This window comes from Hyperolius riggenbachi, chromosome 7, assembly GCF_040937935.1.
Source record: "Hyperolius riggenbachi isolate aHypRig1 chromosome 7, aHypRig1.pri, whole genome shotgun sequence".
NCBI lineage: Eukaryota > Metazoa > Chordata > Amphibia > Anura > Hyperoliidae > Hyperolius > Hyperolius riggenbachi.
The window spans coordinates 223,029,901-223,052,186 of NC_090652.1; the positions used below are offsets into that span (position 1 = coordinate 223,029,901).

At 45.2% G+C, this 22,286-nt stretch overlaps 1 protein-coding gene across 8 annotated transcripts in view; it reads right to left on the reverse strand.

Moving 5' to 3' along the window:
* Window positions 1–5,920: 5,920 nt before the first annotated feature.
* LOC137524864 (UDP-glucuronosyltransferase 1A1-like) overlaps window positions 5,921–22,286 on the reverse strand; it is a 227,004-nt gene continuing 210,638 nt past the window's right edge. For all 8 annotated transcript variants that reach the window (XM_068245292.1, XM_068245293.1, XM_068245294.1 and 5 more), the window contains 3 exons: window positions 16,936–17,023; window positions 13,655–13,874; window positions 5,921–7,153 (listed from right to left, as the gene is read on the reverse strand). In XM_068245292.1, coding sequence (XP_068101393.1) covers window positions 6,847–7,153; window positions 13,655–13,874; window positions 16,936–17,023 — 615 coding nt within the window. In that variant the 3' untranslated portion in view covers window positions 5,921–6,846. The remainder of the gene's footprint in view (window positions 7,154–13,654; window positions 13,875–16,935; window positions 17,024–22,286) is intronic.

Here is a 22,286-nt window from a genome sequence, read left to right on the forward strand (position 1 = left end):
AGTCAACCACGTCCTGACAATCTTGGGAGTTGATGGGACGTGCCTTCTTCTGAGCACTGTACTTTGGTCCAGGGCCGCACAAAATCACGTCAGCACAACCTCAAACAGACCTACCGGGTGTCCTGCCTCTGGGTCTGCCTCTGCCTGTTGTTTTGTCCATATCGGGAGGAGATGAAGTGAAAGGTATGCACTGACTTGACTAATACAATGTGCAGTCACACAGGTGCAGTGAAAGGTATGCAGTGACTGGCATTACAATACAATGTGCAGCTGTCACACAGGTGCAGTTAACAGGTATGCATGGACTGGTATATTAAACAGCGTGCGGTCACACAGGTGCACTGAACAGGTATGCAGTGATTGGTATTACAAATGTGCAGCTGTCACACACACAGGTGCAGTGACTGGTATACAATATAACACTGCGTGCGGTCACGTAGGTAGGTGCACTGAACAGGTATGCAGTGATTGGTATTACAAATGTGCAGCTGTCACACACACAGGTACCATGAACAGGTGCAGTGACTGGTATATAATATAACACTGTGTGCGGTCACTTAGGTAGGTGCACTGAACAGGTATGCAGTGATTGGTGTTACAAATGTGCAGCTGTCACACACACAGATACCGTGAACAGGTAGTCACTGAATGTGCTGGGCCTGGCAGTGGCACAGTAGGAATTACCAAGGGGCCAAGGGCCAGCTGCGGCTGACTGACAGGACTGTATTTGCAACACAAGTGTCTGTGGGACACACACACACAAAAAAAAAAAATAGATCACAAGAACAACATTAGCTCTCAAAAGAGCTGTTGAGGGGTGCTTTTTAGCAATAAGTATCAGCAAGGAGCAAGCTAACAAGCCTAAGAAGAGCCTAACTAAGCTTACCCTACGTCTTTGAAGCAAGCTCTCCCTTCTCTAATGATTGCAGCCGCACGAGTGGGGGAAATGGCCAACGCTGCCTGCCTTTTATAAGGGGGGGGGGGAGGGGGCTCCAGGAGGGAGTGTAGCCTGATTGGCTACCCTGTGTCTGTTGATTGTGATGTAGAGGGTCAAAGTTGAGCCTAATGATGTAGTGTAGGGGGTGGGTCGAACTTTCATATAGTTTGCGGCTCACCTCGAACGCGAACCACTGATGTTCGCTTGAATCGGTTCGCCGGCGAACCGTTCGGGCCATCTCTACTCCCAGCATGGGTGATCTCCTCTCCTTAACACACAGTCAGGTGGCTTCCAGCGTGGGTGACCTCCTCTCCTCCACACAGTCAGGTGGCTCCCAGCGTGGATGACCTCTGCTACTCCACAGGTGGCTCACACCTCTCAGATACAGCACTGCTGTGTGTAAGGATCCCCGGATTCCTGCCTGCTCCCTCGATACACAGCACGTTGCCTGCCAAGTCACAATCTGCGCACGTTGCCTCAGCGAGTCTGTCCCAAAGACTCCTGGGAGTGCGACTCCATCTACCACGGCCAGGACAGGGAGCAGAGTCAGCCAGTTACTGACAGGGGCGTAACATGACGTTCCGCCCAGCAAATAGCTGTGTAGGGAGTGCACTGTGAACAAGGGACAGAGGGGGCAGAAGTGGAGGCTATCGGCTTGAGCGGCCAAAAGTAAATTTATGAGATTACACATTACAGCACATGGAGAGGCAGGGGAGAGCCGTGGCCCGGTGCAACACTTTCCACGGCCCGGCGTTGGGCCATGGCCCGGTGGTTGGGGACCCCGGATTTACAGTGTATGGATGGTCAATGAGATGCAAATAGTTCTGATCTGAAGCAAGATGATTCAATTATTGTGTGGAAATTAATGCAGCTTGAAAATGGACCAATCAGATCCTACCAAGGTGGAGTTCGATTGGTGCATTTTTAGTTGCATGAATTTGCATACAAAATGTACATAATCCTCTATAAGATCAGAATTATTTGCATCTCATTGACCATCCCAACTGGCTACTATTCATTAATCAGGTAAACAATTTTGGCATGCTAATCGGAGTAATATTTTAGAATTGGCCCAGTATAATATTTGTTTATTAGCCATCAACTATAAAAAAAACTGGAAGATTTAGAGTGGGAAATCAGTTTTATTAAGGCATAAACAGTTGCATATCAACAAAGTACATTTTACTGAACAAGATGAATTAGCTTTGGACATGAAGGTGTTAAATGCCATGGTGACCTAAACAAAAAAGTTTCCTGGAACGTAAACATTGTTATTTCTTCATAGGAAATTAACTTGGGTATTTATGCTACTTTATCTGTTCGGTTTGTTGTATAGCAATCATTTTATGCTACAGGGACTTTAGGTAAAGATCTGAACAAAGATTATATCAGATTCTTATACCTGGTACACACAATAAGATTTTCTGTCAAATTTACTCCCAGATTATTTCCAACATGTCCGATCTGATTTCCGATCGATTTTCCGATTAATTTTCCATAGAAGTGAACGGAAAATTGATCAGAAAATCAATAGGAAATCAGATTGGCCATGTTGGAAATAATCGATCTGGCAGTAAATCTGCCAGAAAATCTCATCTTGTGTACCAGGCATAACCTGGATTTCAATGTAATCAAGCTAGCCAATTCAAACAGTTCCCAACAGAAAATGCTAGATGGGAGTGTCACCGCCTGCTGCAATTACTTAATCACGTCAAGGTGTACAAAGAGAAACAAAGCTTCATACTGTGTGCAGGAAGCCAGGAATACTGGAATTGGGGGTGTTCTCTACACCAAATAAACTGTCTAATGCCCTGTGACTGCATTCACCAGGAAGTGACACGTGAACTTCCTTGCAATTTCATAATATTATTGTTTGCAAGCTGCAGTTAAGTGGCCAGGAGGTGACACAGTTAAAGGGAAACTGCCTGAGGTGAGAGGGAAATGGAGGCTGCCATATTTATTTCCTTTTAAACAATACCAGTTGCCTGGCTGTCCTCTGGATCCTGTGTCTCTGATACATTTAGCCAGAGACCCTGAACAAGCATGCAGCAGATCAGGTACTCTGACTCACCCGACTCAAGTTTTACTGGCTTAGCCTTATACTTGTTTCAGGGTTTTGACTCAGACACTACGTGTGTTAGAAGATCAGGACTGCCAGGCAACTGGCATTATTTACAAGGTAATAAATTTGGCAGCCTCCATATCCCTCTTACCTCGAGTGTCCTTTAAGCGGTGCTGTGCACGATTTCTAGTGCACTGCACCACTAAGCCACGTCACCTCCCAGTTACTTTGCCCCCTCCTCTTATGAATAAACTACTGGCTGACTCCGTTATTTAAAGAGAACCCGAGGTGGGTTTTAAGAATGCTATTAGGACACAGAGGCTGGTTGTGCATACTATTACCAGCCTCTGTTACTATACCGTGCCACCCCAGGCCACCCCTGCGTTCTGCTGTCCACTTTCCCCCCCAAAACCAAGCTAGCAGCGTGTCGCTAGAAGGCTGCTTTTATCCAGGATGTCACTCTCCGCCGCTCCACTGCCTACTCTATAGCGCCGCTCCCCGCCTGCGTCTCTTCCCTCCAATCATCTTACAGAGGTCGGGTGGGAAGGGACGCAGGCGGGGAGCGGCGCTATAGGGGAGACGGGTGTGTAGGTATAGGCATCTGTTCTCATTCACAGATGGGAGCACAGCCATAAACTTCCAGAGGGTCCCAGCTCTAGATTGGTGGTCTAGAGGAGGACGTTGGAAGCCTCTGGATTATCCAGAGGCTTCCCTCTACCAAGTTAAGTATCTGATTTTAGATTTATTTTTTTTAAACTTAAAGTTTTACTTCAAGGGATAACTATACCTACACACTTAAGTTCAGATACTTGTTTGCCCCCAAAGTGCATCAAATCACTAAGTTGGCCTTCCTATGCAGTACCACTTCAGTCTACTCTGGCAGTTGTAAATTATAGTGATGTCATTTCCTGTAATGAGATCGAGAGGAAGCAGAGTTTCTGCTAGGCAGGGTAATGCTGTCAACATCAAAACCATGGACTGTGAGTTACCCTCCCTGATGAGCTGATCTACCACCATGACTCTATGGGTACACACGAGATAGCGCCACTTTAGTTCAGAATTGCCAGTGTGGACTATTGGGACATCAGACCACAGTGACTTGATCTCTGTACAGCTCATGACATCCAAGGAAGGAGATAGAACAGATAGCTGTGCTACTGTGCATAAATACAAAATTGCTTAAAAAGCTTCACTTTCTCCTTATCAAAGACTTTCATAAACCAAAACATGGTCTCTATAAAGTCTGAGATTAACGCCATTACTGGTGACATGGATTACTACTTTAAATCAGACATATAATGCATCTCAGTATTTACTATATTGTCCTAAAGAACTATCAGTTTGCCCTCCTTTTTTTCTGTGAAATACTTATAATACTGCAGATAGAGGACAAATAAAAAAAGATCTCTACTAAACAGACAACAACAAAAATGGAGGACACAAAAGTTAAACGCTTTATTTATACCAACAATCCAAAACTTTCATGGCACTGTGCTAAAAAAAGAAGCGGAATTATTTTTTTTAGGCAATACCCCAGTTGTTCTTATTCCTCTGGAACCAACAGAGCTCTTCAGAGTAATGACCCTCCTTATGAATATCAAGAAGCAAGATTTGGTTGATACTAAACATTAAGCAGTGGCATAGCTAGCTGTGGGCCCTGATGCAAGTTTTACATTGGGGCCCCCCAAGCACCCTATACATACTAATTGATACAGCGCTCCAAAACCTGCCAATGGCAACTACAGTGTCAGAGGTGCAAGAAGGGGATGGGGAACAGTTTGTTAATGATTACCGCTATTCAAAGTATCTATAGAAGTGATTATTATGAGCACAGGACCAATAGAGAGCCAATACTGTAGTTGAGATAGTGCCCTGATGCGGTCGCAACCTCTGCAACCCCTATTGCTACGCCCCTGACATTAAGGCACTTACTGTTGGTTATTACAGCAATCATTTAACCTCCTGAGCGGTATGGACGAGCTCAGCTCGTCCATTACCGCCGGAGGGTGCCACTCAGGCCCTGCTGGGCCGATTTTTATCAAATAAAAAGCAGCACACGCAGCCGGCACTTTGCCAGCCGCGTGTGCTGCCTGATCGCCGCCGCTCTGCGGCGATCCGCCGCGAGCAGCGGCGAAAGAGGGTCCCCCCAGCCGCCCGAGCCCTGCGCAGCCGGACCAATCAGTTCCGGCCAGCACTAAGGGCTGGATCGGAGGCGGCTGACGTCAGGACGTCGGCTGACGTCCATGACGTCACTCCGCTCGTCGCCATGGTGACGAGAAAAGCAAAACAAGGAGGGCCGCTCATCGCGGCCCTTCTTGTTACTTCTGATCGCCGGAGGTGATCAGAAATATGCAACAGGAGCGCCCTCTAGTGGGCTTTCATGCAGCCAACTTTCAGTTGGCTGCATGAAATAGATTTTTTTTTTATAAAAAAAAACCCCTCCCGCAGCCGCCCTGGCGATCTTAATAGAACGCCGGGGAGGTTAATGTTCACCCCCCTTTCCTACCTCCGAGGTGTCAATTACCTGACAACTACTGCACACTAAAATCCCACACACATCATTTTCTATGGCCATTATGTCAGTGTACACAGCTTGTAGAAATATATGCGGCTCTAGTGCTTACTAATCAAGCCACGGGGAATAGGCCTAGTCCTATTTGATACTTCAGAGGTAGGAGATACAATTTTTTTTTTAGTTGCAGTCTCTTTGATGGCAAAAAGACAGGTGAGCTTATCAGCACAAGTTAACTTATCTTTTAGGTTGTGGCTATTTTGACTTACTCACAGCATTAAGTTAAAGGGGAACTATAGTTAAAGGGGCACTGGTGAAAAATTGTAAAATTGTAAAATATATGCACACACAAACAAATAAGAAGTATGCTTTTTTCAGAGAAAAATGAGTCATACATTACTTTTCTCCTATGTTGCTGTCACTTACAGTAGGTAGTAGAAATCTGACAGAAGCGGTTTTGGACTAGTCCATCTCTTCATGGGGGGATTCTCAGGGATTTATTTATTTTCAAAAGCACTTAGTGAATGGCAGTTGCTCTGTCCAACTGCCAAAAAACTGTGTAGCGAGCAGGGAAGCTGGCCAGCATCACTGTTTAAATCCTTTTTAGGGAATATCTTTATAAAGAATAAAAGCCTTGCTGAGAATCCCCTATGAAGAGATGGAAAAGTCCAAAACCTGTCACTTCTGTCAGATTTCTACTACCTACTGTAAGTGACAGCAACATAGGAGAAAAGTAATATATGGCTCATTTTACTTCGAAAAAACATACTTCTTATTTGTCTATGTTTGCACATATATTAAATTTTACAGTTTTTTTGCCATAGTGCCCCTTTAAATTGTTAGTGTGCTCATTCTTAAGTCTCACTAAAATGTTTTAAAACAAAGCTCTGGGAAATTATGCAGGATACACAAATTACTATTTTTTTTAGCTCTGTTTAACAATACTGACATGTAACTAACATTTTTTACACGAAAGTAATTTACCACCCTACTCAGGGCGTGCTGAAGTGCTCAAAAGATCTTCATAGGGATGATAAGCAGTGTAGAAAAACAAGATAAAGGGGCATGAAGACCATAGAAGCAGTGGGAAAGATGTCAGAATCCAATTTTCCAAGCAATGTTATATCCGCACACTATCAGTATATTATAGGTACAGAATAACAGATTGTACTGTATATACTGTAAGTGACATGTCAGCATTATAAAAAAAGGGCTAAAACAATACTGCAGTGTAATACGTTATTGATCAGGGCTCCATTTTAAAATATTTCAAGCACAGTTAATTATAAGCACACTACCAAAGGGAGCCTAACTGTGTTATTTAAAACTGGTGATCTATTCTTTTTTGGACTTAGACTTGGACTTGGACTTTCCGCCAGAGGACTTCCTTCCACAGCAGCATCGCAAGGTGAAGGCACAGCACTTAATACTGATGAAAAGAGAGATGACCAGCACTGCAAGGAGGAAGGCAAAGACATCTATGGAGTGATACTGAATCCAGTTCAGATCATGGGCAGCTGGGCGCAGGTGGGGAGCTCCTTTATGTCTCATTACAAACTCCACCCAATACACAGCCAGGTCCAGGGGGTGGATCGGTCTGTCCAGGTGCAGATCAGAGAGCCTATGAATGTTCTCCTTGTAACTGAAGGAAATAAGAAAACAGGTGTTAAGAGTTTCTGTTTGTCAGTGTTTCACTGTGTATCAAATGTTCAGTGTCTGCAGATTATGTGGTCAAAACATGAAAATATTGGCAGTGCTATAGTCACATCTCTGTAGCCTATAGGCACAGATTACTTTAGACACAGAATACAATAGGCACAGACAGGGGCGTAACTAGAAATCACTGCCCCACGCAAAACTTTGGATGCCCCACAGAAATTGGAAAGGCAGACCAAGCAGTATATTACAATAAAAAACATACTTGCAGTATAGGTAGCCAGATATAGGTGCACCCAGTGTAGGTAGCCAGGTATAGGTGCACCCAGTATAGGCAGCCTGGTATAGGTGCCCCTTTTATAGTCAACCTGATATAGGTGTCTCCAGTATAGGTAGCCAGGTTTGGATGTCCCCCAGTATAGGTAGCAAGGTATAGGTGCACCCAGTATAGGTAGCCTGGTATAGGTGCACCCAGTATAGATAGCCTGGTATAGGTGCCCCTTTTATAGTCAGTCTGGTATAGGTGTCTTCAGTATAGGTAGCAAGGTGTGGATGTCCCCCAGTATAGGTAGCAAGGTATAGGTGCACCCAGTATAGGTAGCAAGGTATAGGTGCACCCAGTATAGGTAGCCTGGTATAGGTGCCCCAGTATAGAGGGGCACCTATACCAGTAGGAAAGTATAAAGGGAACGTGAAGCGAGAAGTATATGGAGGCTGCCATATTTATTTTCTTTTAAACTATACGAGTTGTCTGGCCGCCCTGCTGGTCTATTTGCAGTGGCAGCGCCACGCTGGGGCTTACCCAGGCTTCAGCCCCAGCAAAAAGGCTGTCAGCTCCCCCGAAAGCCCCCCCAGCCAGCCCGACCCCGTACTTAAAAAAAAAAAAAAGTTCAGAACAGGCTAAGGCAGATGGAGACGAGACGGATCTCTGTGCACTCCACGGAGCCGCAAGGGCACGTCAGTGGCGTAGTGACGCTGTCACGCTGACGTCATGTGACATACGTCCACACACTGCGCGCTGCTCTCGGTGTGATCCACACTGCTCTGATGCGCATGCGACTGCGCGTCGCACTTGAACTTCGTTCGCTGTGAGAGTGTGAGACACACGGGCGGCAACCTGAGGAGGCGAGGCGAGGAACGATTCAGCGTGGTGTCCACCACCCCTGACTGACTCTCTAGACAGCCGGACTCCTGTCAGTGCAGGTGGGTAACTTTAAGTTAAACAGTCAGAGACAGTCTGACTGTGGTGGGTGGGTGCCTGGGTCGGTGGGTGCCTGGGGGGGGGGGGAAGTGGGTGGTTGACACTAGTAAGTGACACATCAGGTGTGTGGGGACCCCCAGCCCACCACCAGCCAGGCCTGAGCGTGGAACCTCTAGCCCACCACCAGCCAGGCCTGAGCTGCCCTGGGCCCCCCAGACCACCAGCCAGGCCTAAGGCCCCCAGCCCACCACCAGCCAGGCCTGAGCTGCCCTGGGGCCCCCAGCCCACCACCTTCAGCCAGGCCTGAGCTGCCCTGGGGCCCCCAGCCCACCATCACCAGCCAGGCCTGAGCTGCCCTAGGACCCCCAGCCCACCACCACCACCAGCCAAGCCTGAGCTGCCCTGGGCCCGTCAGACCACCACCACCAGCCAGTCCTGAGGCCTCCAGCCCACCACCAGCCAGGCCTGAGCTACCCTGGGGCCCTCAGCCCACCACCACCAGCCAGGCCTGAGCTGCCCTGGGTCCCGCAGCCCACCACCACCAGCCAGGCCTGAGCTCTTCCGGCCAGCCCACCACCAGCCAGGCCTGAGCTGTCCTAGGGACCCCAGCCGACCACCACCAGCCAGGCCTGAGGCCTCCAGCCCACCACCAGCAAGGCCTGAGGTGCCCTGGGGCCCCCAGCCCACCACCACCAGCCTGACTACATATACTGGGGACAGCTATACGCCTGGCTACATATACTGGGGACATCCATACACCTGGCTACCTATACTGGGGACACTGGCTGTCTGTCATTATGTGCATTTACTGGTGAAAGATTGTCTGTCTGTCATTATGTGCATTAACTGGTGAAACACTGTCTCTCATTACATGCATTTACTGGTGAAAGGCTGTCCGTCATTACGTGCTTTTACTGGAGAAACGCTGTCTCTCATTACATGCATTTACTGGGGAAACACTGTCTGTCATTATGTGCATTAACTGGTGAAACTCTGTCTCACATTACATGCATTTACTGGTGAAACACTGTCTCTCATTACGTGCATTTGCTGGTGAAACGCTGTCTGTCATTATGTGCATTTACTGGTGAAAAGCTGTCTCTTATGCGCAGTTAATTGTGAAACGCTGTCTCTCATTACGTGCATTTACTGGTGAAAGGTTGTCTCTCATTAGATGAATTTACTGGGGAAACGATGTCTGTCATTATGTGTGTTAACTGGTGAAATGCTGTCTCTCCTTACAAGCATTTACTGGTGAAATGCTGGCTCTCATTATGTGCATTTACTGGGGAAATGATGTCTCTCATTCCATGCATTTACTGGGGAAACGCTGTCTCTCATTACGTGCATTTACTGGGGAAACGATGTCTGTCATTATGTGCATTTACTTCATATTTTTTTATGTAACTACATTAGCTGGTACAACTACATTACAGTTAGCCCCGCCCACATGACATCATGACCACGCCCATTTTTCGCTGTGGCAAAAATTCCGTCCCGTGAGCCCTGCCTGCCAGCCCTTGTGCCCCCTTTGAGCCCCCCCAATAATCTGAAGCTGGAGCTGCCACTGTCTATTTGGGTGCAGTAGTGTCTGAATTACACCAAAAACAAGCATGTGGCTAATCTTGTTAGATATAAAAAATAATGTCAGAAACACCTGATCTGCATGCTTGTTCAGGGTTTATGGCTAAAAGTATTAGAGGTAGAGGATCAGCAGGATAGCCAGGCAACTGGTAATGCTTAAAAAGAAATAAATATGGCAGCCTCCATATCCCTCTTGCTTCAGGTTCCCTATAAAGGGCTAAAAGAAAATGAAAAGCCCTCCTACTAAAAAGCAACACAGAGTGTATCTAGTGTCAGTAAGCCCTGTTTTCCATCTAATGACCACTAGATGCAGGGCCGGGCCGAGGCATAGGCTGGAGAGGCTCCAGCCTCAGGGCGCAGTGTAGGAGGGGGCGCAGAATTCATTCAGCTGTCATTCCTAATTGTGTTTGAAGCAGAAAGAAATAATAAAAGGGGATACATGGCAGTGACTGCAAGCCAGATAACTAGAGATTAAGGTGTTGGGGAGGTTGTGGGCCCTGTGGCGCCTCTTAGTCTAATAGCAATCAGTGTGTGATGGCTGGGGTGGCAGGGATGGAGGGGCGCACTTTGGTGTCTCAGCCTTGGGTGCTTGAGGACCTTGTCCCATCTCTGACTAGATGGCAGAGGTGTATTGTTAATATCTACAAGAAAGATCTGGCTTTGAGTCATGCAGAAATAAACCCTCAATTCAGAGCCTGGCTATCTGTATTTATTTCTCCCTCATAGCACTGAAAGTTCACAGAACACTGAACAGAAGTGGATCTATGTAATGCCTTCATGTGAGGTGGGTGTTTTAAAGGGGTCCTGAAGGTAAAGGAAAAAAAAAAACCTCAATACTTATCTCAGTAGTGGGAAGCCTCCAGATCGTCCAGAGGTGGGAACATCCTCCTCGACCTCACTGATACAGCGCTGGGACCCTCTGAACATGCTCTCAAGGCCATGCTCCTGTCCGTGTACAAGAACAGCCGCACTGCTCAGGTGCAAGTATGACCCGCACTGTAGTAGCACAGAGCCACTCATGCAGGGCTTTTCCTCTATACGCGAGTGGCTGCTGCACACAAGCGCAGGCCGTACTTATGCCTGGGCAGTGCAGCTACGCTTGTATATATACGCGAGTGCGGAAGCGAAAAAGAGGAGTGTCTCAGTGAGCAGCAGTGGGAAGCAGATCTGAAGGATCCAGAGGCTTCCCTCTACTGAGGTAAGAATCTAACTTTTTTTTCCTCACAGATTTGCTTTTAATGTGTTATGATTATAGCAAGTCATGGAAATGCATAATGCTGGGTTCTACAAGGCAGCTGTTATGATAAATATGGCTTGCATGGAAATTTCATGCACATCCTATGCAGTTTGAAATTGAATCCATCAAATAAATTTCCTTTTGATTGGTCCAGTTTCAGGCTGCATAAAATTTGCATGGAATATCCATGTAAGCCATAATCCTTTGCATCACCCTGACTTCTGTTTAGGTCCATTTTCAAGATTATTACAATTTAATAAAGGAAATAATAAATAACACTACAAACCAGATCTCTGTAGGACACATTGCCCTAAGGAGGAACTTAGATTTTGCTTCCATTTTTACACACGCACAACAAAAGTCGTGGAAAACAGACGACCAATGCTGTAAAAAGGGACTTTACTGGTGATATCCCTGAAAAGACTTGTCATTTCTGCACACCAATATTGCAAATGACCAACTCCTATTAATACTGCACTCCCAAGCGGAAACATCATTATGCAGCACATGTCCACATGCAGAAGAACAATATGGGAAAATATGCTGTTTGACTGATGTTTCAGAGGACTTTAGTTTAGTGTATGTTCAAGGGAGGCTTTAACCATTTACCGCCATCCTAACGTATTAAAACGTCATGCTTACCTCTATTAACGGCAACATGACGTTTTAATACGTCGCGCATTCCCGCCGCTGCTACTGCCGTGTCCTCGCCGCTACCGCCACCGTTTCCGTCGGGATCCCGTGCTGGGTGATTGGGGAAGAAGACCGAACGGTCCTCTACCCAATCGCAGTGCCTGGAGTGAATGGACGTGACCGCGAACAGCGGCTACGTCCATTCACATAAACAGGAAATGTAACAATTAAATAAAGTGTGTAAAAAAAAAAAAAAGTGAACACTTCCTATAACGAGTGTTCACTAGCGCCATCTTGTGGCCAAAAAGTATATTACATCTACAAAATACATACATTTTCAAGTACATACACTTCATGAATAAAATTACACTTCCAACCCCCCCCCCCCCCCCCCCAAAGTCAGCTTTTTTAATCTATATTTGATGGGGGGGAAATTATTTTTAATTTATTACATAGGGGCTTGTAATTATGGCCAGAACAAAAAAAACAGAACAGGAAAATAACACTTATATTTCAAAATAATATACTGTCGCCATACATTGTGATAGGGACATAATTTAAACGGTTTAATAATCGGGAAAACTGGGCAAATAAAACGTGTTTGTTTTATCCACAGGAGAATGTTTAATTTTAAAACTATAATGGCTTAAAACTGAGAAATAATGTTTTTTTTTTCTTTTTTTTTTTTTCTGTTTTTCTCATTAAAACTCATTTAGAATAAAAAAATTCTTAGCAAATTGTACTATCCAAAGAAAGCCTAATTGGTGGCAGAAAAAACGAGGTATAGATCATTTTCTTGTGATAAGTAGTAATAAAGTTATTAGGGAATAAAAGGGGGAAGCACTGACAACTGAAAATTGCTCTGGTCCGTTAGGATAAAAACCCTTGGGGGTGAACTGGTTAACATAAATGTGTTACTAAGATTTTGTAAACAAATTTTTAGCTTTAAAGCAAACCTGAACTGCACTGTGATGCTTAACGGCCCCATTGTAACGCAGAACGTCGCACTGCAATGCAACACTTATGCAACATTCTCAGTGCAGCTGGTGCAGTTTAATGGCGTTCAGCATCCCAACACACTGCATGCAGTACATTACCAGTAGACACGGGCATTGACAGTGACAGTGAAACATATTTTTATTAACTGTACGCTTCACTGTATGTGACAGGGCATATAAGGTCCAGCACGACTTTCCCGTTCCATTACATTACATTCCTGCTTTTATATGGAATGTAACACACATTTTGAACCTAGCTTAATTGTATACATAGTCATAAAGGTATATAATATTCCTATTTTCATTGTAAGGGGTTACATATAGACTGTGAATTGTTACTGTTTTCCAACACATAAGCCATGGCTAGAACCATTGGCCAGTGGCTCCATCTTCTCTACTCGGTAACATGTGCGCTTATGTAGCAGTGTGAAGATTTATACATAGATGCTGGCCAGCCTCCCTGCACACTTTTTTGGCAGTTGGACGGAGCAACTGCCATTCACTAAGTGCTTTTAAAAATGAAGAAAACCCTGAGAACCCCCCATGAGAAGATGAGCTAGTCCAAAATCTGTTGGTAATGTCAGATTTCTACTACTTACTGTATGTGATAGCAACATAGGAGAAAAATAATTTATGGCTCATTTTACTCTGGAAGAAACGTACTTCTTATTTGTATATGTTTACATATATTTTACATTTTAAGATTGCTCATTCACTTGCAAGCCTATGTTGAGTTCAGTACAAGACATTTTTTTTGTTAGGCAGTTTAAAAAAATGACATTCATTATTAGTGGTTTTCAACGTTACTCCGTTTTTTTATGCTTTTGACCTCACCTTGGAACGTTTATGACAGACTTCAGAGCATTGGTAAGATCGTCAGGAGTCATATCTAAGACATTTAAGGTGATTCCAGCTCCTCGGGATTCAATCCTCTTTGCATTGTCCATTTGATCCCCAAAAAGTGGTAACATAACCATAGGAACAGCATTACAAATACCTTCATAGATGCCATGTGAGCCTGCATGAGTAATAAAGGCCCGGGCCTTTGGGTGAGCTAAGAAAAAACAAGAAGAGATTTTTATCTGTAGAACCTCATAATTATCCTAAACATCAAGCTCTGATTTACTGTATTTGGTGACTGTTCACTGTTCCATTATCTGTCCTCATAATCCCAAAGTACTTTCACCTCAGATTACTAAGACTCATAATGTCAAACTGTGTCTAGCACCACTAAATACAAAAGTGCACAATTATTGAGGTTTAACAAAAAAATGGTAGCCTGAAAGGTATGCTACACGTTTCTATTTCTTGAGCCTCACAAGTTTTCTAATAAGTCAGCCCATTGGAGTGAAACCCAAGTTACAATGCTTGGAGGTTAGAAAGGAGTGAAGCTGCATCTAAACAAGAGGAGAACCAACTTACAGAGCTCCATAGGAGTTCCTAGGGTGCTTCCCCAAGGTCTCGAACCAAGTATCTAATAAGCAACCTATAGGTGAGCTTCAGTCCCCTGATAAGAAATGATGTAGACGGCTTTCTGTGTAATAATTGGAGGCCTACCACAGTTGTTCACTAATAAAAGGTGTGTTGCTGAGTCTGCTTTTTCCAGGCAACATGCCAAAGTTATTTTTAACAAGGTAATAGCTGTCTCCTCTGCCAAGGAAGGCCAAGCCATGCTGCTTTTTGGAGGAGAGATGAGAACAATCTGACACTTACCACCTCTCCCAGTCATGATGTAGGAGGGGCCATGGATGGCTACAATAAAACTTCCTTCCAATGGAAGGGAAAGTTTTTGAGCAGCTGTACATATGCTAGATTCTTGGCCCTGAATGGTCACTTCATGTTCCATCCAGCATGTGTACAGGGCTTGGGGTTTTAACGTAAACCTGCGACCAACACAACAAAAAGGATTTATGTTTAACTGGGGCTTTCTTTAGTCCCCTGTAGTCCATGGGCTCCCTCAGTGTCCATCTGGTCCCTTCAGTCCTCCTGCCGTTAGCCCCGGTAAGGGTCTCTTACACTTGCTGGATGCGCACCTTGTGTGGCCTGTAGCATTCTGTCAGTTAAGGCTTGTAATTGTGCAGGCGCACAATGCTCCCACCACAAGAGTGCGACCAAGGAAGGGCCCAGCCAGGGCCTTGCACATCCAGTATTTCCTATCTGGCTCAGTCAGAGGCTTACTGGGGCTGCCAGTAGCAGAATGGAGAGGACCAGACAGACACCAAGAGACTGGGAGCCCACGGACTATAGGGGGCAGGAGGAAGCCCCAGATAAGTTTAAATACTTTTGTTGTATCAGTTGCAGGTACACTTCAAGCAACCCACGAAGGCTTGCTGTAGTTTCTACCTTGTAGACTTTAACTGCCTAACGACTGCTTCACGCCGATTGGCGTGAGCAGCACAGCAGCCCCAGGACCACTCCACGCCGATTGGCGTGAATGGCTGGGAATGGAGATTGCAGAGGATCGCGCACGCCGATGCGCATGCATCCCCACTTGAATGATGGAGCAGAGCTCCGTCATCAGTCTCCCAGCGGTGATCGCCGCTAGGGACTTAACACTGCACAGCACTGCAATCTAAGGCTGTCCGCTCTGTAGGCAGGGAAGTGATCCACTGTCATAGGCTGAAGCCTATGACAGCCGATCACGCTGATTGGCTGGCGGCAGGAGGGAGGGATACAAAATTAAAATAAATACGTAATTTTATTTAAAAAATAAAGACAAATATTTATTAAAAAAAATAAACATCCTGGGAGCGATCATAGCCCACCAACAGAGAGCTCTGTTGGTGGGCAGAAAAGGGGAGAGGTATCACTTGTGTGCTGAGTTGTATGGCCCTGCAGCAAGCCCTTAAAGCTGCAGTGGCCTATTTTGTAAAAATGGCCTGGTCATTAGGGGGGTTTAAGACCGCGGTCCTCAAGAGGTTAATACGAGCAAAAGAATGAAAAGAAAATAAATTGAGAAAGAAGAAGTGTGGGTGGTAGCTGAAATGAAGTGAACACCTTTTGGCAGCAGCCTCCTTATTCTTTTTACTTCGGGGGTTATGCATTTGCCACAACATGCCTGCAAAAGTCTTTCTGTACTTCATATACTTTCCTGTACAGAAAGTCTCTCACCCTCACACTGAATAAAGATCTTGATCTTGATCTGAAAATTCTTTAATGTTCAATGGAGCATGCCACCCACGGCGATCGTTCGTTTTTGAAAGACCAAAATGTCTGAGTTGTTAAAGGGAGCCAGAGATGAACGTTTCACACAAAATAAACATATCAGTCGATAGCTTGTAAAGAATAAATGCTCTGCCTGATAATTTTGCCGCTCTGGTGTGCCCTTTGAGTGTTTTTTATCCATTATTGCTCCAGGAAAAATCCAATATGGCCACCAGCTCATGTCCCTTCTGCTTCCGAGTTATGAGCTGTTCTGGATGTGCTGTCTAGGCTCTATGAAACTATAGACAAGCAGGGCTGCTGCTGCAGCCTTTCATCTGTGTGTTATCAACTTTATGATTCTGGTATGCTGTGTGGCTGCCTGTAGGAAGTGTCTCTCATAGGAATGAAACTGCACAGATAATAATGACGACTGCACAGTGCACACAGATCACACAACAGCCACACTTGTCTGTTGTTTCAGAGCTTCTTTCTCAGCAGAGCAGCCCCTCCCATGTCATCAGAGCTCTGAGTATGCAAAGCAGGAAACCTGAGCCAGGAGGGGCGGACTTGGGCTTGAAAAGACTTCACAGAAGACTGACTCAGCTATAATGATTCCAGGTCAAAACTAGACTGAATGCTCAGTCGGGGATTCAGAGCTGATAACAGGCAAATTGAGCAGAGAAGAATGAAACAGAGAGCAGGGTAGGTGTTTACTGCCATGTTCCCACTGATAACTGTAGTAAAATACACGAGGGTGCTTAGTCTCTGGTTCTCTTTAAGGCCTCATTGACTTGCACAGGTTTTGCCGTGATCATGTAAATGATCGTTTACTATGCTGCAAATGACTCTTGCAGATTTAGCCAGATGGAATGGAGAAGCGAACATTTGTGGGCGGAGATCCCGGATTCATCTGTCCGTATCTGCTGATGGGTATTCAGCTTTATAGACTGCAAACAAACACAAAATTGTACCTAGGAGATCATTCTGTGGCAGCCATTTCACTAGATGTGTGTTTTCTTCCAGATTAGAGGGTGGTGGTCCTGTATACCTCCATATAACCTGAAACGAAAAGTAAGAAGTCATGTAAGTGATACTCAGCATGCTATCTATAGTTCAGAAATAGGTCACTGTTTTAATACTCTGCATTATCTGGATAACTGTGGATGGAAGTATTCAAGGAAGACTGAAGTGAGAGATCTATGGAGACCACATCCTTATTTTATTACAGCCAATTTCCAAGCGTTAAACCCTTCCCAGTAGATAAATGGTAACAAAAATCCATATATTTAGCATAATCTTGACCTTCAAGTGTCATGTGACTGCCCTTTGAGAGCACCATTGTGGTCCAGTACATGAGTCAAACTGACTGACAGGCAACCATGCTCCCTACCACAGTGTCCTGCAGAGCAGAGGGTGAGTGAAAGCTTCAGCCATGCTACCAAATAGAGAATGTGGGAGGGTGTGTTAATGGCAGTATTGGCCACACCTCTTAAAGATGGCAAAGCAAGGGGCAGCGGGCCTTATATCATTTTTTCCACTGTCAGTCACTAATGCACAAGGGTTACAGATTACCCAGCAAGCTCATGGTGAACCAGAACTCATTGGATTGTGTAAGCTACTGTACTGTACAAAGGACCAAAAAGCCCTCTTACTAAAATGTTATCCATTTCCTTTGTAGCCCATTACACAATCCAATGATTTCTGGTTCACCATGAGCTTGCAGAATATTCTGTAAGGCCTTGTTCACATCGCGTTCCGTTCGCGTGACCGTTAGCGTTGGGCGGTTTTTGCCCCTTTTTTTTTATTCCCGACGCTTGGGTGGGCGATTCGTTTTTTTGCTAAGCGGTTTTGTAAGCCTTTTTCCCGAGCGGTTTTTTTTTTATTCACTCCTATACTTTTCATTGAGGCGGAATCGCCTCAAAAATGGTCCACACACTGCTTTACTGAATGGACAGCGCACGACCCGCGCTGATATGAACCTTCCCACAGACATTCATTGCACAAGCATTTGGTGGGCGATTTTAAAAATCATTTGCTTGTAAAAACAAAACAAAAATGCCTACAGTGTGAATGAGCCCTAACCCTGGGTGTTTCAAGTCCTACCCCATAGAGCCACATTAATCCAACCAATACAAAACAATCTGTATGCATGTTGGATTATTGTGGCTCTGTACAATTAACAAGCTGACACATTATTGCATTCCAGCAGTTCTGGAGGTGTGGCTAGCTTACAGGGACAACAAAGGATCATTTCCATATTCACCAGTGATGCTTCGTGGGAGACATCATATGCTCACTTCAACCTGAATTATGGCAAATACCGTATATACTCGCAAGCAAGCCGAATTTTTGACCCCCCAAAAGTGGGCCAAAAGTTGGGGGGTCGGCTTGCTTGCGAGTCACGATGGTCGTACACATCGCCGTTACAGGAAGCCGCTCTGCCTACAGCTTCCTGTCATCACGCAGCAGCCGCAGTGGAGCAAGCTGCTGTGAATTATTTACATGCCCCGGGAGACGGAGAGGGGACTATTGGACGCCGCAGGGTAAGCTAATAGCTGCGGCGGGGGTGGGGGGTAGGGAGTGGATTGGGTGAGGAGGGGGGCACTATACTACCTATACCGAGCACTATACTAGCTATACTGGGCACTATACTAGCTATACTTGGGCACTATACTAGCTATACTGAGCACTATACTAGCTATACTGAGCACTATACTAGCTATACTGGGCACTATACTAGCTATACTTGGGCACTATACTAGCTATACAGGGCACTATACTAGCTATACTTGGGCACTATACTAGCTATACTGGGCACTATACTAGCTATACTTGGGCACTATACTAGCTTTACTGGGCACTATACTAGCTATACTGGGCACTATACTAGCTTTACTGGGAACTATACTAGCTTTACTGGGAACTATACTAGCTATACTGGGCACTATACTAGCTATACTTGGGCACTATACTACCTATACTGAGCACTATACTAGCTATACTGAGCACTATACTAGCTATACTTGGGCACTACACTAGCTATACTGGGCACTATACTTGGGCACTATACTAGCTATACTGAGCACTATACTAGCTATACTGGGCACTATACTAGCTATACTTGGGCACTATACTAGCTATACTGGGCACTATACTAGCTATACTTGGGCACTATACTAGCTATACTGGGCACTATACTAGCTATACTTGGGCACTATACTAGCTTTACTGGGCACTATACTAGCTATACTGGGCACTATACTAGCTTTACTGGGCACTATACTAGCTATACTTGGGCACTATACTACCTATACTGAGCACTATACTAGCTATACTGAGCACTATACTAGCTAAACTTGGGTACTATACTAGCTATACTGGGCACTATACTAGCTATACTGAGCACTATACTAGCTATACTGGGGCACTATACTAGCTATACCGAGCACTACACTACCTATACTAGCTATACTGAGCACTACCTACCTATACTGAGCACTATACTAGGGCACTATACAAGCTATACTGGGCACTATATTAGCTATACTGAGCACTATACTAGCTATAATGGGTACTTTACTAGCTGTACTGGGCACTATACTAGCTATACTGGGCACTATACTAGCTATACTGAGCACTATACTAGCTATACTGGGCACTTTACTAGCTGTACTGGGCACTATACTGGCTATACTGGGCACTATACTAACTGTAATGGGCACTTCACTAGCTATACTGGGCACTGCCTACCCATACTGGGCACTATACTAACTTTACTGGGACACACTGGGGGGGATCACACGGCCAGCATTTCCTACCCCTTACCCGCTTATATGAGGGTCAATCATTTTTTCCTGTTTTTTCAGGAAAAAGTTGGGGGGGCGGCTTATATGCGGGTCGGCTTGCTTGCGAGTATGTCGGTATCTTCTGTTTTAAGAAGGCAAACTCTTGTAGTGCACAAGGGAAAATGCAATTTTATTCCCTATGTACATGCTCTACATTTTTTGGTCAGATTGTGGTGCAGATGAAAAGTCCCCTAATAAAAAAATGTTGATTGTTAAAAGTCCTATTCAACTGCCTTTTTCACGGACTCAAGGGGGGGGGGGGGGGGTCAGCCGTCTGTACCAGTGAAATCGCCACAGGGGGAGACTTGGGCGCAGGATGCAGCCGATATACGGCTTACCCTGCTCCTGCACAAGTCCTGGCGGCGTTGATTACTAGTCACCCTCCAGGTCCACGTGGATGTTGGGGAATGATATAATTCGGCTTCCAGCTATCGCTGGCGGATGAATTGCAGTGTTTTAAAAGTAACTTCATATCCATCTTCTGACGGCGCCAAAGTTATTCAATGTGTGCCGCTATAGCCGTATTTCCTATCACGGTCTATGGTGGCACCAGCTGCGCCTAAATCTCCTGCGCTCTAATCAACGTGCTTGTCTGCCTTAGGCCCCCTGCACACATGACATCATTTGTGTGCAATTTCTGTTATTGCATTTTTACATATCTAATGCAAATCATTTGACTTGTGTTGTTTGAAGTTTCGCATCCAATTTTTTGCAGAAAAAAACATCCTACATGTATGCTTTTTTTTTTACGTACCAGACATGTAAATCTCATACAATGCAAATTTTTACATTCCATATGCAAAAATGTGCATACAGATGTAAAGTAAAAAATGTATGTAAATTAATTGGCATGCATAAAAAAAAATTCAGGATGCCAAAATCCACATAGACACAGAACATTCATATCTCCTGGCGGGCTCAAAGTGCTTGAGTTGCAGCCACGAGGGTGTGCTCAGTAGGCAGTAGCAATGTTAGGGAGTCTAGCCCAAGATCTCCTTACTGAATAGGTGCTGCTGTAATAAACAGGAAGAGCCTGAGCAGGGACGGGCCGAGACAGAGGCGAGAGAGGCTCCAGCCTCAGGGTGCAGTGTAGGAGCGGGCGCACAACTCACTCAGCTATCATTCCATTCCCCTATTGTGTTTGAAGCAGAGAAAAACAAGAAAAGTGAGATAACTAGAGATCAAGGTGTTGGTGGGGGTTGGGGCCCTGGGGCACCTCTTAGTCTAATAGCAATCCGTGTGTGACGGCTGGGGTGGGAGGGATGGAGGGGCGCACTTTGGTGTCTCAGCCCTGGGTGCTGGAGGGCCTTGTCCCGGCTCTGAGCCTGAGATTCGAACCAAAGTCACCTGTATGGTGCATAATAAACCCCTCCTAGGCGTCTTGCACACTACATGCAATTCCGATTTGCAATTTGGACGCAATTTTACATGCAATTCTGATTTGCGATTTTTAATCGTTACTGCCTGCTGCGTTTTTTCCTGCGTTTTTCTTTTGATAGCATCCAGGGAAAAAAGGAATCGCAAATCGGAATCGCAAATCAGATTTGCAGTGTGCAGGGGGCCTAACAGTGTAAGAATACAAAGGTAAAACCACATGACTTATATTTATATTGCCTCCCATTATAAGTTGATGCGTGAATACTTCATCCTACTACCAACTACTGAATCTGAGAGAGAGAGCGAGAGCCTAAGCGCTTGGAGTCCTATGGGAGAAAAGCGCTATGGAAATTTTATTGTTATAGTTCTGTCAGTGTATACTGTCCATTCCACTGCCTGCCCATTCCATTTACATTAGACTGCCCATTCCATTTACAATGCCTCTATGGTATCTGATATTTATATTGCTCCATACTACAGTGCTAACTAGTCTACTACCCTCTGCGTTTATATTGCCCCTTCTAGTGTGCTCCATATATATTTCCCCTATAATAATGCCCTCAGTTTTAAGTGCCATCTATTCCTTATGCGTTTATTTTGCACATGATAAGATCCTCCATGTATGTTACTTATTACTATGTATTTATTTAGTGCTGACAGCTTCTGCAGCAATTACAGAGACAGCCTTGTGACTTCTCATGAGGGACAGCTAGTGACATGACTACAGCAGTCATGTCACTAGCTGTCCCTCATGAGAAGTCACAATATAATCTCAATGGCAGTCATATACTAATGCCCCTATCACAGACTAAGGCCCAGTGCACACCAAAACCGCTAGCAGATCCACAAAACGCTAGCGGTTTTGGGTGCGGATGACAGTGATTTGGGCCAGTGCACACCGAGCGGATTTGGATGCGATCCGCCGGCCGCATCCGCCTGAGCATCCGCGTGGCTAATGTATCTCTATGGGCTGGTGCACTCCGGCGGTTTGAGGTTTTTAGCAAACCGCAAACGTGCAGCAAGAGGCACATTTGCGGTTTGCTAAAAACCTCAAACCGCCTGTGTGCACCAGCCCATTCAATTACATAAGCCACGCGGAT